This window comes from Nansenia antarctica (assembly GCF_963989245.1).
Source record: "Nansenia antarctica genome assembly, chromosome: 5".
Lineage (NCBI taxonomy): Eukaryota > Metazoa > Chordata > Actinopteri > Argentiniformes > Microstomatidae > Nansenia > Nansenia antarctica.
In genome coordinates, this window is record NC_137690.1 from 39,572,816 (window position 1) to 39,586,998 (window position 14,183).

The window sequence follows — 14,183 nt, forward strand, 5'->3', positions numbered from 1 at the left end:
GGAACTGAAGATCAAGATTCACCAGCGGGCCCCCCGGAATCTTCCAGATTTAAAGACTGTCTGAGTCTGAAAGACTCTCTCTGTGAGAGATGTGTTTTTTTTTCGTAGAGGAAGCTGTCATTGGAAACAAAGGCTTCTCCACCAAGTATTAAATACATTTCAGTTAGTGTGTTCAATACTTCTTTACTGTGCCATTCCCCTTTATTGCACATCACTTTTTTTCATGGATTGGAGTGTTATCATTTTTTTAGCTGTGTAGTTTTATTGAGTTAATACCAATGTCTGGTCTACATTTCATGTGAATAGCTGCAATGGAAATATGTTGAATTGAAAATGTGTTGATGTGTTGAATACTTATTTCCCCCACTGTATATATTAATCAATATTAAATAAAGTTATCAAAGGAGATGAGGGTGTTTGACAGATTCAATATATTCTGGTTATTCACAAACCTTTTTGCCCTCTGTGTTTCTTCTCTTCCTGCCTGGGTTGTTCTCAGTGACAGGCTGAAACATAACGGGTTGGATGTTTATACGACAGTCATACACTCACAGAGCACTTTAATAGATACAGATATTAGGTACACCTGTACCTTCTCATTCATGTTATTTATCTAATCAGCCAATCGTGTGGCAGCAGCGCAATGCATCAAATCCTGCAGGTACAGGCTGCGGGGATGGGATCTCACAGCTTCAGGTAATGTTCACATCAACCATCAGAATGGGGGAAAATAGGATCTCACAGACTTTGTACCGTGGCATGGTTATTGGTGCCAGACGGGCTTGTTTGAGCATTTCTAAAACTGCTGATCTCCTGGGATTGTCACACACAACAGTCTAGAGTTTACTCAATACAATAAAGAAAAAAAAACAGCCAGTGTGCGGCAGTTCTGCGGACAAAAACGCCTTGTTGAGGAGAGAGGTCAGAGGTCAACAGAGGATGGCCAGACTGGCTGGAGCTGACAGGAAGGTAACTCAGAGAACCTCTGTACAACTGTGGTGAGCAGAAAAGCATCTCAGAATGCACAACACCTCGCATCTTGAGGTGGGTGGGCTACAACAGGACCTTGAGGTGGGTGGGCTACAACAGGACCTTGAGGTGGGTGGTCTACAACAGAACCTTGAGGAGGGTGGGCTACAACAGGACCTTGAGGTGGGTGGGCTACAACAGGACCTTGAGGTGGGTGGTCTACAACAGGACCTTGAGGTGGGTGGGCTACAACAGGACCTTGAGGTGGGTGGGCTACAACAGAACCTTGAGGTGGGTGGTCTACAACAGGACCTTGAGGTGGGTGGGCTACAACAGGACCTTGAGGTGGGTGGGCTACAACAGGACCTTGAGGTGGGTGGGCTACAACAGGACCTTGAGGTGGGTGGGCTACAGTAGAACCTTGAGGTGGGTGGGCTACAGTAGAACCTTGAGGTGGGTGGGCTACAACAGGACCTTGAGGTGGGTGGGCTACAACAGGACCTTGAGGTGGGTGGGCTACAACAGGACCTTGAGGTGGGTGGGCTACAACAGGACCTTGAGGTGGGTGGGCTACAACAGGACCTTGAGGTGGGTGGGCTACAACAGGACCTTGAGGTGGGTGGGCTACAACAGGACCTTGAGGTGGGTGGGCTACAACAGGACCTTGAGGTGGGTGGGCTACAACAGGACCTTGAGGTGGGTGGGCTACAACAGGACCTTGAGGTGGGTGGGCTACAACAGGACCTTGAGGTGGGTGGGCTACGACAGGACCTTGAGGTGGGTGGGCTACAACAGGACCTTGAGGTGGGTGGGCTACAGTAGAACCTTGAGGTGGGTGGGCTACAACAGGACCTTGAGGTGGGTGGGCTACAACAGGACCTTGAGGTGGGTGGGCTACAGTAGAACCTTGAGGTGGGTGGGCTACAACAGGCAGTCTAATAAAGTGCTCTGTGAGTATATGTGTGGTGGCCTGGGAAAACCCGTCGGATGTCGCTGGCGTTCGTTCGTGGCAAAGAGCAAATATAGATGGAAATCGCGATTTTGGCGATTTTGATATTATGTGGTATTCTAGTACTTTGAACTCCATACTACATTATGGTGAATAAACATTTTAAGAAAACAAAAGAGAAAGTACTTATTTTGATGTTTTTGTGGCGGGTAGTTTGCTAGCGAAACAACATCACGTTGAAAGTGTCTCATTCTCAGTTAAGCAACGCAGGCACACATGAGCGAAAGGAGAGACGATACTTCCACCTGTGTTATTGCCAGTTTACTGATGCTCACAATAAGCATAAAGTAATAAAATCTTAACTAGAAGACACACAAATGGATCTGTCCCTCGCATACCGACGAGGCGAGCAGACTACCACCGCATCACAAGCAGACAAACGAGACCGTCCGATCTGCATAGGCTCCTCCCCCGACCCGGAGGAGAAAGGGGAGGATTTCTCCCCTTTCACTTTTTTTGACATGCTACATTAAAATGCTCGTAACTTTTTAAAATAAAGGGCTATCTCAGTCATTCAACCAGTTATGAATAGCTGAGAACTTCTAATTTATGGAAATATTAAAAAATGAAAATGTCAAAATGCCACCATGTGAAGGGTTTTCCCAGGCCACCACACATATATCTATAATAAAGTGCTCTGTGAGTATATATCTATTTTTCATTCAGTCTTGACCAGGGATGATGTGGTGGTAGAAATAAAGGTGACTATTACAAATGTTCAATTTAGGCCATATATATATATATATATATATATATATATATATATATATATATATATATATATATATATATATATATACTGTATATATAAGTATAGAAGTTACATAATAGATACATTTTCAGATTCCTACCGATCACCTATCCCCCTATTTATATCCCCCCCTATTTATGTCTATTTATGTCTCATTCTTGTTTTTTATTATCTTAGGAGTGTGTTTGATTGTTAGCACCTAGGGGCTTGCATTCAAATTTCGTTGTACCTGTTACAATGACAATAAAGATCATTCATTTATGTTACAACACGTCAATTTGGCAGGGTGGGTGTGGGTCAACTCACCAGTTCTGGAGCTGGCTCAGTAAGTCTGGTTGGCTCATCAAAGGCATTGAGCGCGAACTGTTAAGAGAGAACCAAACAGAATAGCGAGCGTTAGACAAGGCTGCAACAACTGCTGTCTAACATCACCTTGAGCTGCAGCATACTGTTTATAATACCAGGCTCCATCAGATCTGGGTTCATTTGCTTGAGGCTGCCTGGAGTGACAGATGGGCAGGGTTTGCATTTAAGGGACTCTTCCATTAATTCCATTGTGCCAGGCAAACTCAATCAAGCACAGACAACTATTTGGAATGATTTGAAATAGGCTACTGTTTGAACCCAGTTTTACACAGACCAGTGGGACTGTTTAGGCCACTACATTCTGAACACACACAGAAAGACACGGAACAGGAGTTTGTACCTACAATGTATGAGCAATTCTATGAGGTGTTCTTGGACAACCCTGTCCTTGAGAGCTAGGGGGGAACGCAGGCTTTTGTTACAGCTGAGCACCCAGGGTTTCCGTTAGAAAGAATTTGTGCCGGTCAACGTGTCCGGGAAGATTTCAATTTACCGGACAAACGTGAGATATTCCGGTCATCATATTAAAATATAATATAGCTGTTTGTCGCGGTGATTACTGTTGTGTAGCCTATACAGTATATGCCGTTTAATGTCTATTTCTCATCCGATACGATTAGATGAGAGCTATATAATAAATATAATAATAGGCTTTCATGATTCGCATGCGCGCTATGCCATGTCCAGCGCTGAACGCGCGCCACACATCGGACTCGCGAGTATGACAATGAGGAGAACATAACTGTTTATTGAGAAACGATTGATAGGCAGGCTGGGATACGTATATAAAGAAATACCACAATGTCTAGATTTATAACATTTTATTGAAAAGTGCAAGAAGAAAAAAAAAAGAGGTTACATGTAGGCTTCTGGCGTGACACATAGGCTAGCCTAATTTCCGTTCATATGCCTTTTATCAGATAAAATAAAATAGAATAAAACTCTTTGAAAATAAATAGGCTTTAAATGAACTTAACTGCTTTCAGTAGCTCAGTCAGTCCCACTGATGACATGCGATGCCATTTTTTGCCATGTGAAATGCAACTTGTAGCTGAGAGTGCAGCTTATTGTTAGCCGTTTCATTAGCCTGCTCACAGCGGCCTGACCGCCGATATGTGGTCACTGCACCGACTGTGATCAGTGAGACATTCTCATATTCGTTGCTCCTCTCGTGAATCCGTTATTCCTCCCCGATGTTTTGCACGGTGAGCAGAACATTTTCCTTCCCCATCTAAACGCAGCCAGGGGAAATGTTCTTTCCATTCAACTCGGAACCCTCCAGTTGGCTGGAGGAGCCACTACCTCCATCTCTTTACAGTCAGACTTCTCCTCAGACTCATTGTAGCTTGGTTTCATGAAGTCATTGTTAAGCTTACTTTGTCTTGCCATGTTTACCTCTCGCTGGCTATGGTGCACTTTGAGCTGCAACGATTGCAGGTTAAAAGCAGGGTTGCCAGATGGGCCGGGTTATCGCCGACTGGGGCTACTGGGTTTAGCGGTAATAGACTGGTTAGGCTGTAAAATCCCATCTGGCAACCCTGCCACCGCTGTTTCGCGGAGTCATCATCATGCCGGCGTCAAATCATATAATAATAAAAGAAATATATAGCCTATATATTCGTCTTTTTTAATATAGAAGAATGTGACAATTAAACTTTAGCGAATTGTATTCAAATTGTGCTTAGAGGGAATTATTTTCACCGGACATTATGACCGAAGAGCTTTCAATTTGTCGGACTTTAATAGATTTTACCGGACAAAGACCGGTAATTACCGGTTAACGGAAACCCTGGCACAAACACACCTGCTTTAACACATTGTGACCTGGACTGAGGACCATTAATACAACGGGTTAGGGTTAGGGTTAGCGTGTTCAGTACTTTTTTCCTGTTTCATTCCACATAACTTTATTTACATATGGACTTTAATGTTGAGATTGTTTTTGTGTGTCTGGATTGTTTGAGTTAATACCAAAGTCTGGTGCAAATTTCACTTGAATAGGCTCATTGGAAATACATTTACTGGACAAAATGTTGATGTGTTCAATACTTGTTTCCCCCCACTGTATATGTTTGATTGTGTGAAACAGGAGTGTTAGTGACAGGCTGGAATAAAAGGCTGCACAGACAGCAGCTCTCCAGGACCAGTGGTGGAGCCTTGGGGCCTCTGACCACCTACCTTGTTGGGGATCATGTGCTGCGTACAGTTGATGAGGGGATACTGGTGGAACACATAGAAGCCACTTCCTCCGTCCGGCTTCACCGCTGTTGTCTTGAAGTAGTCCTCTGGATTCTCAGGCTGGAAACCACCCATGCAACCATAGAGACAGACAAGGTTCATACTACATTAAACAGGCTATGCACTACAAATAGTCATCTGCCTCGCACAACCTGGGCTCTCATCATCATGACTCCCATCTCTCCCAAATCTGCCGATTTCAAATAACGCTACTAAATAAAGTAAGGTCAATTCAGACATCCACAAATCTCAAACAATGATTATGTTGTCTACACAAGTGAGTGAATAACTTTTGATTTGATCAAGAGACTGCGTAATGGAATGTGGGTAAACTGGATAAGCTGGAGAATCTATGGGACAGAGGACCTATAGGATAATGCTCATTAGTTTACACAAATAATCATTTGATTTCAAATAATAGGCTACTGTCCTTTGGCTGCTAGTCAATCAAATAAACACTACAGCATGGGCCTTATGCAAAATGGTAAATGGAAACAGAACTCTCGACCATGTGTACACAAACATTGCTGACGGTTACCGAGCCGCCACCCCCCTCCCCCACCTAGGACAGTCTGATCATCTCTCATTGCTCCTACTCCCCAACTATGCACCCCGCATCAAACAGATTCAACCTGCAGTGAGGAGGACAGCTAAAGTCTGGCTGGAGGGACCAGACTCTACTACCAACACCTGTTTCACAACACAGACTGGAGTTCATATGTCAATCAGGACATTGATTTATACGCTTCTTCGGTTTGTCACCTGTATGTCACCACCCACAAACAGAGCGGCTGTGGCGCAGGAGGTAGAGTCGCCGTCTAATGATCACAAGGTTGGCAGATCAGCGGTTCGAGCCCCGGCTGGCCACATGTCGAAGTGTCCTTGGGCAAGACACTGAACCCCAAAATTGCTCCCAGTGAGCGGGCCAGTGAGCTGGCCAGCGCCTTGCATGGCAGCTTGCCACCAATGATGTGTGAATGTGTGTGTGAATGGGTGAATGAGAGGCCGTTGTAAAGCACTTTGGATAAAGGCGCTATATAAGTGCGGCCCATTTACCATTTAGATAACAACTTCCCCCAACCAGAAGCCATGGATGAACAGTAATCTCCGCCTACAGCTGAAAGCACCTTTAGATCAGGCGATGCAGAGGCCTTACAGCTCCTCCAGGGCCAACCTGCAGAGGGGCATCAGGGAGGCCAAGCTCAGCTACAAACGGAAGATGTAGGAGCACTTTCAGAACAACTCCTCTGACCCCCCCCCCCCCCCCGACGCATGTGGCAAAGGCATCCAGGCCATCACAGACGACAAACAGAAAAACTCTGCCTCCCCTACCAGCACTGCCTCCCTACCTGACCAGCTCAACCACTTCTACACTCGCTTCCACCGGGAGAACAAGGTACCGGCCATCAAAGCTGTGCCCACCCCAGACGGCCAGCCCCTCACACTCTCCATCAACGATGTGTACCTGTGTGTACTAAGGAAGGTGAATGCACGCAAGGCTGCTGGCCCCGACGGCATCCCTGGCCGTGTCCTTAGGGAGTGTCTCAGGGAGTGTCTCAGGGAGTGTCTCAGGGAGTGCGCGGGGCAGTCACCGGCCCAGGCAGTGGTGCCCACATGCATCGTGTCGGTGCCAAAGAACCCCGCTGCAGCAGGTCTGAACGACTACTGCCAAACCATTGCCAGACTCCGACCATCCCTCACTCCCTAACTCTGTGGTCGAAACCCTCGTGTGCAGAACTCAGCTGACAGGGTTCTCACCCACACCAAGCCCTGGCAGCACATCACCCCCACCCTCATCCACTGGCTTCCGGTCATGTCCCGCATCTTATACAAAATCCTCCTTCTCACCTACAAATCCCTCCATGCCTGCGCCCCCCCAGTACCTAACTGACCTTCTCTGCCAACATACCCCATCCCGGAACCTGCGGTCTTCAGACATGGCATCACATGGCATGGCATCACACCAACCTACGGACCTTCGGGGACAGAGCCTTCAGTGTGGCAGCACCCACCCTTTGGAACTCTCTCCCCACAGTGATCCGCAATGCCCCTACCCTGGACACTTTCAAATCAGCCCTCAAAACCCATCTGTTCACCAAGGCCTTTGGCCCCTAGTTCAGTTTTGTCGCTGTCTCTGTGTTATCTGTTTTGTCTGTCTGACTTTTTCTTTCTGTAAAATGTGTCCTTGGGTTTGTGAAAGGCGCTACAAACAAGTTATTATTATTATTATTATTATGGAGAAGAAAGGCCCATACAACGTATATTGCTTTTGTTTAGCAAGTTTAGCCTAGTAGTCCGTCAAGCTAAGGAGCAAATATAATATAAAAACATCATAATAATAATAATAATAATAATAATAATACATTCTCAGTCTCAAAGACACTACATTCCATGGAGAGAACAAGAATAGATAGATACATAATAATAATATAATAATAGTAAAAATGCACAGTCAGTAAAAACAACAATAAAAATAGTTTGAATATTAAAAGCATGTTTAAAAGGTAGGTTTTAAGGTTGACCTATTGTTTGAAGGAGGAGAGCATGCTGGAAAGAGTAGCCTATATAAGGAGAGCTTCAACTCACATCAAGATGAAACACCTCATTGAAGCAGTGGGAGTTCCTGAGATACCAGGAGATGTTGAGTTTGACTGGAGGGTTACATTGTTCTGACAACCCTGAAACACAATACATAGCCTAGAATCAGCATTCACAACATTCAGAGAGTGATCCATACAATCTCATGGTTCTCGTGATGAGAAATCACTGCATTCTTCTGACTGGAAGAATCGTGAGAAAGACTTACATTTCATCCGGATGAAGGTGTTGTTAAACATCGTCTTGGTATAGAGAAACAGGCCTTTGGAGTCCCTAAGAGTGTCCTGCAAAACGTCAGTGAAGGAAATACGGAACTTCATTAGGTGTTCGGGGTTTGCTGGCATGACAATACACACTAATGTCATAGATTGGTACACAGACCATTCTGTCTGGTTCAAATTATAAATAAAACGTTTGTATCGAGGCCATAGGGAAAGAAAGCATTGGTTCATTGTCTTGATTATGCACCATACTGGTTTAAGCTGTCAAAATAATCGACTGTAGCTACAAGCTATCAAGTCGATGATGTTGGTCTACGTTAGGCATGCAGACGAGGCAACTTACGCTGTTGACGACCAGGTTCCATTTACCCGGTTCAGACACTGCATGTAACGGGCGTGTAAAGTGTAGAAAAGCTAACAAATATAAGGCTTTTGTCAAGTGCCCTGTTGACAAGCCTTTCATATCGCTAGCCATTTGGACCAGGAAGCTACGGTGACAACTTCAGTACTGCGTTGCTGCCTGCTCCTTGGCGTGACGTCAGCAGAAGGCGGGGCTCAATATAACAACATTAAGACTTCCTGTTTCGCCGTTCTCGTGGTTTCAAAATAAAAGCGCGAGTTAAAACATGAATGGAAAGAGATGGCATCACAATATTTTCTCAGTTACAGTAAGTATATACCATTTTGAAAAGGTAAAATGTACATATTGGTGGAATTACGTGTCATTTTACATTAGGCCTATAGGCCCATTTTTATGTTTAAATGCAAAATGAAGTTTAACTTGGGTGCTCTTATTTTGAATAAATCCTCGATCAGAGAACACAGATGTGTTTCCCAAACTGCCGCTCCCTAGGATACGACTGGGTGTGAACTGGGATGTGTCGAAAACCAAGTTGAGTCTCTGCGAAGCTGCTTTTTTGACCCAGTAGGAGTTCCAGTCTTTCCGTATTGTCGACTCCAGCGACGCAGTGAGTGATCCGTAAGTCATATTTTCAATTTAAGGCAATAAAGTCCGAATGTTTTACTTAATTATTTAGTATTTCTTTCCTAGTTTTCCAGGCTTTGATCACACTAGAAACCTAATACAGTAGTTGTTTTTGCTTCTGACTATAGGGAGCAACGTTTACACATTGCGCGTCTGCCTGTAATAGTAACATATTCAGAACATTACACTATAACAGTACAGGCCTATAGAAGTAATGACTTGCTGTATTAACGTTTTGCTTCTTTGTTGCTGTCTCCAAGCCTACTTGAGTCTAAACTCACCACAGTGAAATATAATAATAATATTAGTGTAATATAATAATCCTACTCATTCACAGGTAATCAAGATGTTTCTGGCCAAAAGACTCATTGGTGGCATCATTGATGTTGTGAGGTACACCTGGATCTCTCTCTCTCTCTCCCTCTCTCTCTGTCTCTCCCTCTCTCTCTCTCCCTCTCTCTCTCTCTCTCTCTCTCTCTCTCTCCCTCTCTCCCTCTCTCTCTCCCTCTCTCTCTCCCTCTCCCTCTCTCTCTCCCTCTCTCTCTCCCTCTCTCTCTCCCTCTCCCTCTCTCTCTCCCTCTCTCTCTCTCCCTCTCCCCCATTATTGCTGACCTAGTAGGCTAAGTTGCAGACTCAGTATTACTGAGAAAGCTGTTGTATTCAACTTATCTTACTGTTTTATCTTACAGCAACATCGACCCTAAACAATTCGTGCCCTCAGACCCTGTAAGTAAAACAATTATTCTTGCTACGAAAACGGTTTGATTTCATTAGTTAGGCTAACGGAAACGTTGATGTTTAAACACACAAGGGTCTTGGTGTGTCTTGGCCTCCATGCCAGACTGCAGAGAAGAAGGAGGCGAGTGTTTGAGTGTGTAACAGCGCCTGGTGTGTGTGTGTGTGTGTGTGTGTGTGTGTGTGTGTGTGTGTGTGTGTGTGTGTGTGTGTCGCAGCCCCCCCCCCGGAGACCGCTGGCCTACGCCGAGCAGAATGAGAACGAAGAGGAGGCAAAGTTCAGAAAGGTGTTCCATCAACTGGCTGGGGATGTGAGTACAATACACACTACTACACTCAACTCAAATAGATAGTCTTACTTTTCTTTTGATGTTTTGCTGATTTATTACTTTTTTTTGCTCAGCCAGGGTCAGCACTACTGGAGCAGTTATGGGTTATGTTCTTGGGGGTTATGTTCTTGGGGGTTAGTTCTTAGGGGTTAGTTCTTAGGGGTTAAGTTCTTTCCTCAGGGTCAATCAGAAGTGCACTTAATCCTTCCCTCGAGTGATGAGTTAGTATGTCAGTGGTGGACTATGACAGCAACTCGTTGAATTGCAGCTCCACTGGTTGAATGTGTTAATATGGGTGTGTTATCGTGTTGTATTTTACAGCATTGTTGTTTTCCAATGACAGATAATGAATTACATAAATTACATTAGGTATACTGTCATTTACAAGAAATGCGCGGTTGGTAATTCTAGGGTGCCGCGCTACAATCAAAAGAGTGGAGACATTAAACACATAATTGTGTTTTTTTCCTTCTAATTATTGTTCTATGATGGGTGGTCATTTCCTTTCGTGACGATGATTTTATTGTACCCATTTTTTCATTTCACAATAGATAGTTAACTAGTTTGTTAGTACTTCGTGACGTTAGAATTCTATCTCCATTTTTGGTCAAAATTGAGTTTTTTTACATAATCTTAGGTGTTTATTAATGCCTGTGTGGTGTTATTTTTTAAATGTTGAAATTTTTTAGTTAGTAATTAATAAAATACAAAGGTTCCATCTCACAAAACATAATGGAATGTAAAAACTTTGACCCTCAATATCTCTGAACTACCCTAAACGGAGATAGAACCGTATAATTCTAAGCTCACGACTTGTCACCTCCCTAGAGCTGACGACTCTCACCTGCAAAGCCAGGTTTGCATTCCAAACCCCAGCCACCTCCCTCCTCCACCCATTTCTTCAGAATGTGGTTCATCCAGCCAATCGTGACAGGGTGGCTATGGTTGCGTCAACCACTCTGCTGCTAACCAATAGAAGCCCCCAGGGTACAACCTGAGTGTCCTGTTCATAGAGATTTAGATCTGGCTTTAGTGGGGGGGATAAAGAAAAGGAGGGTGTGGCTTTTAGAGAACAATTCCACAGCCTGCAGACAGAATACACTGCCCCAGTTTCCCATCTCTTTCCAGCTAGCCTCGTACCTGCTCTGATCACACCCCCATGTCCCCTCATACCCAGCAGATCCCAGATCTGTTTGCGTAGCTCCTCTGACTAACCGTGCTTCCCCTATACTCCGTGGGGAGTGGTTAAAACACACACAGATCAGGTGACCAGGAACATCCTGAGTATCCTGTTAGGATCCCGCTCCTGTTCCTAGGATCTGGTCAGACCTGATCTGGCCTGTCGTGGTGGGGTAACGACAGTGAGGGTGTGGTTTAGTCATTCCACCAGGGGGAGGAAAGGGTTGACTGGTTGCTCTTCGGCGGTGCATTCCTCCTACCGTTGTCTGGCAGAGGGCGGCTGTCCTGTCTGGAGTGTTTTTTGTGGGAGTGGGTGTGGATGCTGTTTGAGTCATAGAGGGCCATGTAATTCTTGTTCCACTACTCCTCGTTTCAGGGTTTAAACTAACCACAAGGGGGCGTCACTCAGAATGTTCTTAATTTATTCAGTGCAGAGATGTGTCAACATTCTAGACTAGAGTACCGTTAAGGGTGACTTCAGAATCCGAATCGCTTTTATTACATCTCACTGTACACAAGTACACAATAGTCAAATGATTTGTCTTTGGTTCCTCAACATTGGCATTGCAGCCTTCAGATACAAAAACACAATCATAATAATGTAACAAAGTTAGATTCTAGGCTAATGTAACATAGTAAGTAACATAAATAAGTGAAATAAGTAACCCTACATTGATAAAGTTGGTTTGGGGGTGGTTTGGGTGTGGTTCGGGGGTGGTTTGGGGGTGGCAGATGCTACATACAACTCTTGGCACCCTAGGTGGTGAGGGCTCCAGAATGTTTTATAACATACACACATACACACACACACACACACACACACAACCCCTACACACTTACACAACCCCTACACACTTGGGCAGAAAGCGGAGGCAATGATTGAACTAGTATAGTCACCTCAGTGTCCCTGTCCATTAACATGACATGAATCTGGACTCTGAATCAAGGACTTGTGCTGTATTGTGAAGAAAGTCTATTTGTGGTTATGTAGTGGTGGTAGAATACGTCATATGTGTGTCTGTCTGTCTGCTACAGGACATGGAGGTGAGCCCCAATGAGCTGATGAACATTCTCAACAAGATCATCGGACATCGTGAGTCCTGTTCTAGACCACCTGGTTGTTTCTATACTTGTGTTTGTCATCACATTTACATTACATTGCATTTGGGGCATTTAGCAGACACCTTATTCCAAAGCGACTTACAATCAATATATATATATATATATATATATATATTTTTTTTTTTTAATTTGTTTTCAGATTGTATCCCTTTTTCACCCAATTTGGTAGCCAATTGAACCCAACCTAGCATCCAATTATCCCCTGCCTATTGCGAAGGATCCGCCGCACGACCCCGTGGCCGGCAGTCCCAGAGGAGGCCGCCAGGCAGACTAGCTGACTGGCTCCTCGAGCCCAGCACCGTTATTCCGGCACCCCGGGGGCGCTGTTGCGCGACGGATCCTTGTCCGGAAATACTCCTATACCCAGGGGTGCACATAACTGGTGCGCCAGTGCGCATGCGTCGCCAAAATGCATGTTGCGCGGAGGATCAGCGGCATGAACGCGCTCTTGCGCACCAACAGCTGGAAGCGCTGGGAGAGGAATTGACTTCCTCAAAACTCCTACTGCTAACTGCTGACTGCCCGTTAATACCAATACCATATCCTTTCATGACCACAATGTACCCACCGACGACGACCACGGCGACTCCCCTCACGAAAACATTCGGAAAGTATCGTAACTTGTACTTTCATTCCGCGTATCGCGCATCGCATGGTTATCACGCCGACACGTGAAAATTCAGTCCCGAACGACTCGTCGCTAAAAGGAAAAACAACACCAAGGCACTTCACGTTTCTTTTCTCTGAAGCTTTCAAACGTTCAGACGTTTGTTTTACAGCTTCATTATCGCACCTCGACCCCTGACCCAGGGAATATGGTTGGGAATTATATTAGAAGAAAAAAAAAAAGACTTTGTTGCACAATCAAAATAATGAGCTATTTAAAGTGATAGCCTACAACATCCTCTACCATGGTTGAAATTGAGGACAGTATTAACAACAGTCAAGAGAGCAGTGATGATGATGATTAAGCTTGTAGCATAAGTAAATGCTTAGGCTGTAACTTTTTGTTGAAAGTTGATTTCAGTGTTTACAGAACAGAGCAGTGCTTAAAGAGATATCAGTTGATTTCATTGTATTTAAAGAACAGACATTCAGTTAGTGCTTAAAGAGATGTCAGTTGATTTCATTGTGTTTAAAGGAGTCTGACAGACTTTCATGCTTAAAGAGCAGTCATTTGATTTTTCATTTGTTTCTTTTGTTTTGCACACAATCATTTGTTCGTTCATCTTATTTTTGAATAAATGTCGTTTTGCTAATATAAGTTATCCATGTATCCCTTTTTTATCCATCCTGTGGGACGGGTCGTGACTCGCGAGCTCATGGAGCACCAAGCAGCATCCCTAGGTGCTCCTCTGAGCACTGGCCCCAAAAAGTTATGTGCACCCCTGCCTATACCGCCCTCGGGAGCGGCCGCCCAATATGCCGCTCCCCGTGTGTGCCCCAGCCATATCCGGATCTGGCGAGCTGGGATTCGATCCCAGTCCCCGGTGGGCAGCTTGCACTAGTGGCCAGTGCTTAGACCGCTACACCACCGCGGGGCACAATCAATATATTTGACGTGTAAAAGTGAATCATCAATCCACCAGTCGTAGCAGGAAAAGTGATCAAGTTCAGGCCAGCGGCCATTGGCAGTCGTCGTGATAGACATTCTTATGGACAGGGAGCCATTGAAAAGTGT

The 14,183-nt window shown here is 44.8% G+C and overlaps 2 protein-coding genes across 2 annotated transcripts in view; one reads left to right on the plus strand and one right to left on the minus strand.

The window, feature by feature from the left end:
• LOC308158021 (transmembrane protein 87A) overlaps positions 1–8,629 on the minus strand; it is a 34,809-nt gene extending 26,180 nt beyond the window's left edge. The window contains exons 1-6 of the mRNA XM_080531613.1: positions 8,496–8,629; positions 8,140–8,215; positions 7,920–8,011; positions 5,274–5,393; positions 3,036–3,092; positions 453–506 (exon numbers count right to left, since the gene is read on the minus strand). Coding sequence (XP_080387739.1) covers positions 453–506; positions 3,036–3,092; positions 5,274–5,393; positions 7,920–8,011; positions 8,140–8,215; positions 8,496–8,627 — 531 coding nt within the window. The 5' untranslated portion in view covers positions 8,628–8,629. The remainder of the gene's footprint in view (positions 1–452; positions 507–3,035; positions 3,093–5,273; positions 5,394–7,919; positions 8,012–8,139; positions 8,216–8,495) is intronic.
• A 395-nt stretch (positions 8,630–9,024) lies between these two features.
• LOC308158436 (calpain small subunit 1-like) overlaps positions 9,025–14,183 on the plus strand; it is a 9,462-nt gene continuing 4,303 nt past the window's right edge. The window contains exons 1-5 of the mRNA XM_080532025.1: positions 9,025–9,131; positions 9,475–9,530; positions 9,827–9,863; positions 10,091–10,183; positions 12,416–12,473. Coding sequence (XP_080388151.1) covers positions 9,484–9,530; positions 9,827–9,863; positions 10,091–10,183; positions 12,416–12,473 — 235 coding nt within the window. The 5' untranslated portion in view covers positions 9,025–9,131; positions 9,475–9,483. The remainder of the gene's footprint in view (positions 9,132–9,474; positions 9,531–9,826; positions 9,864–10,090; positions 10,184–12,415; positions 12,474–14,183) is intronic.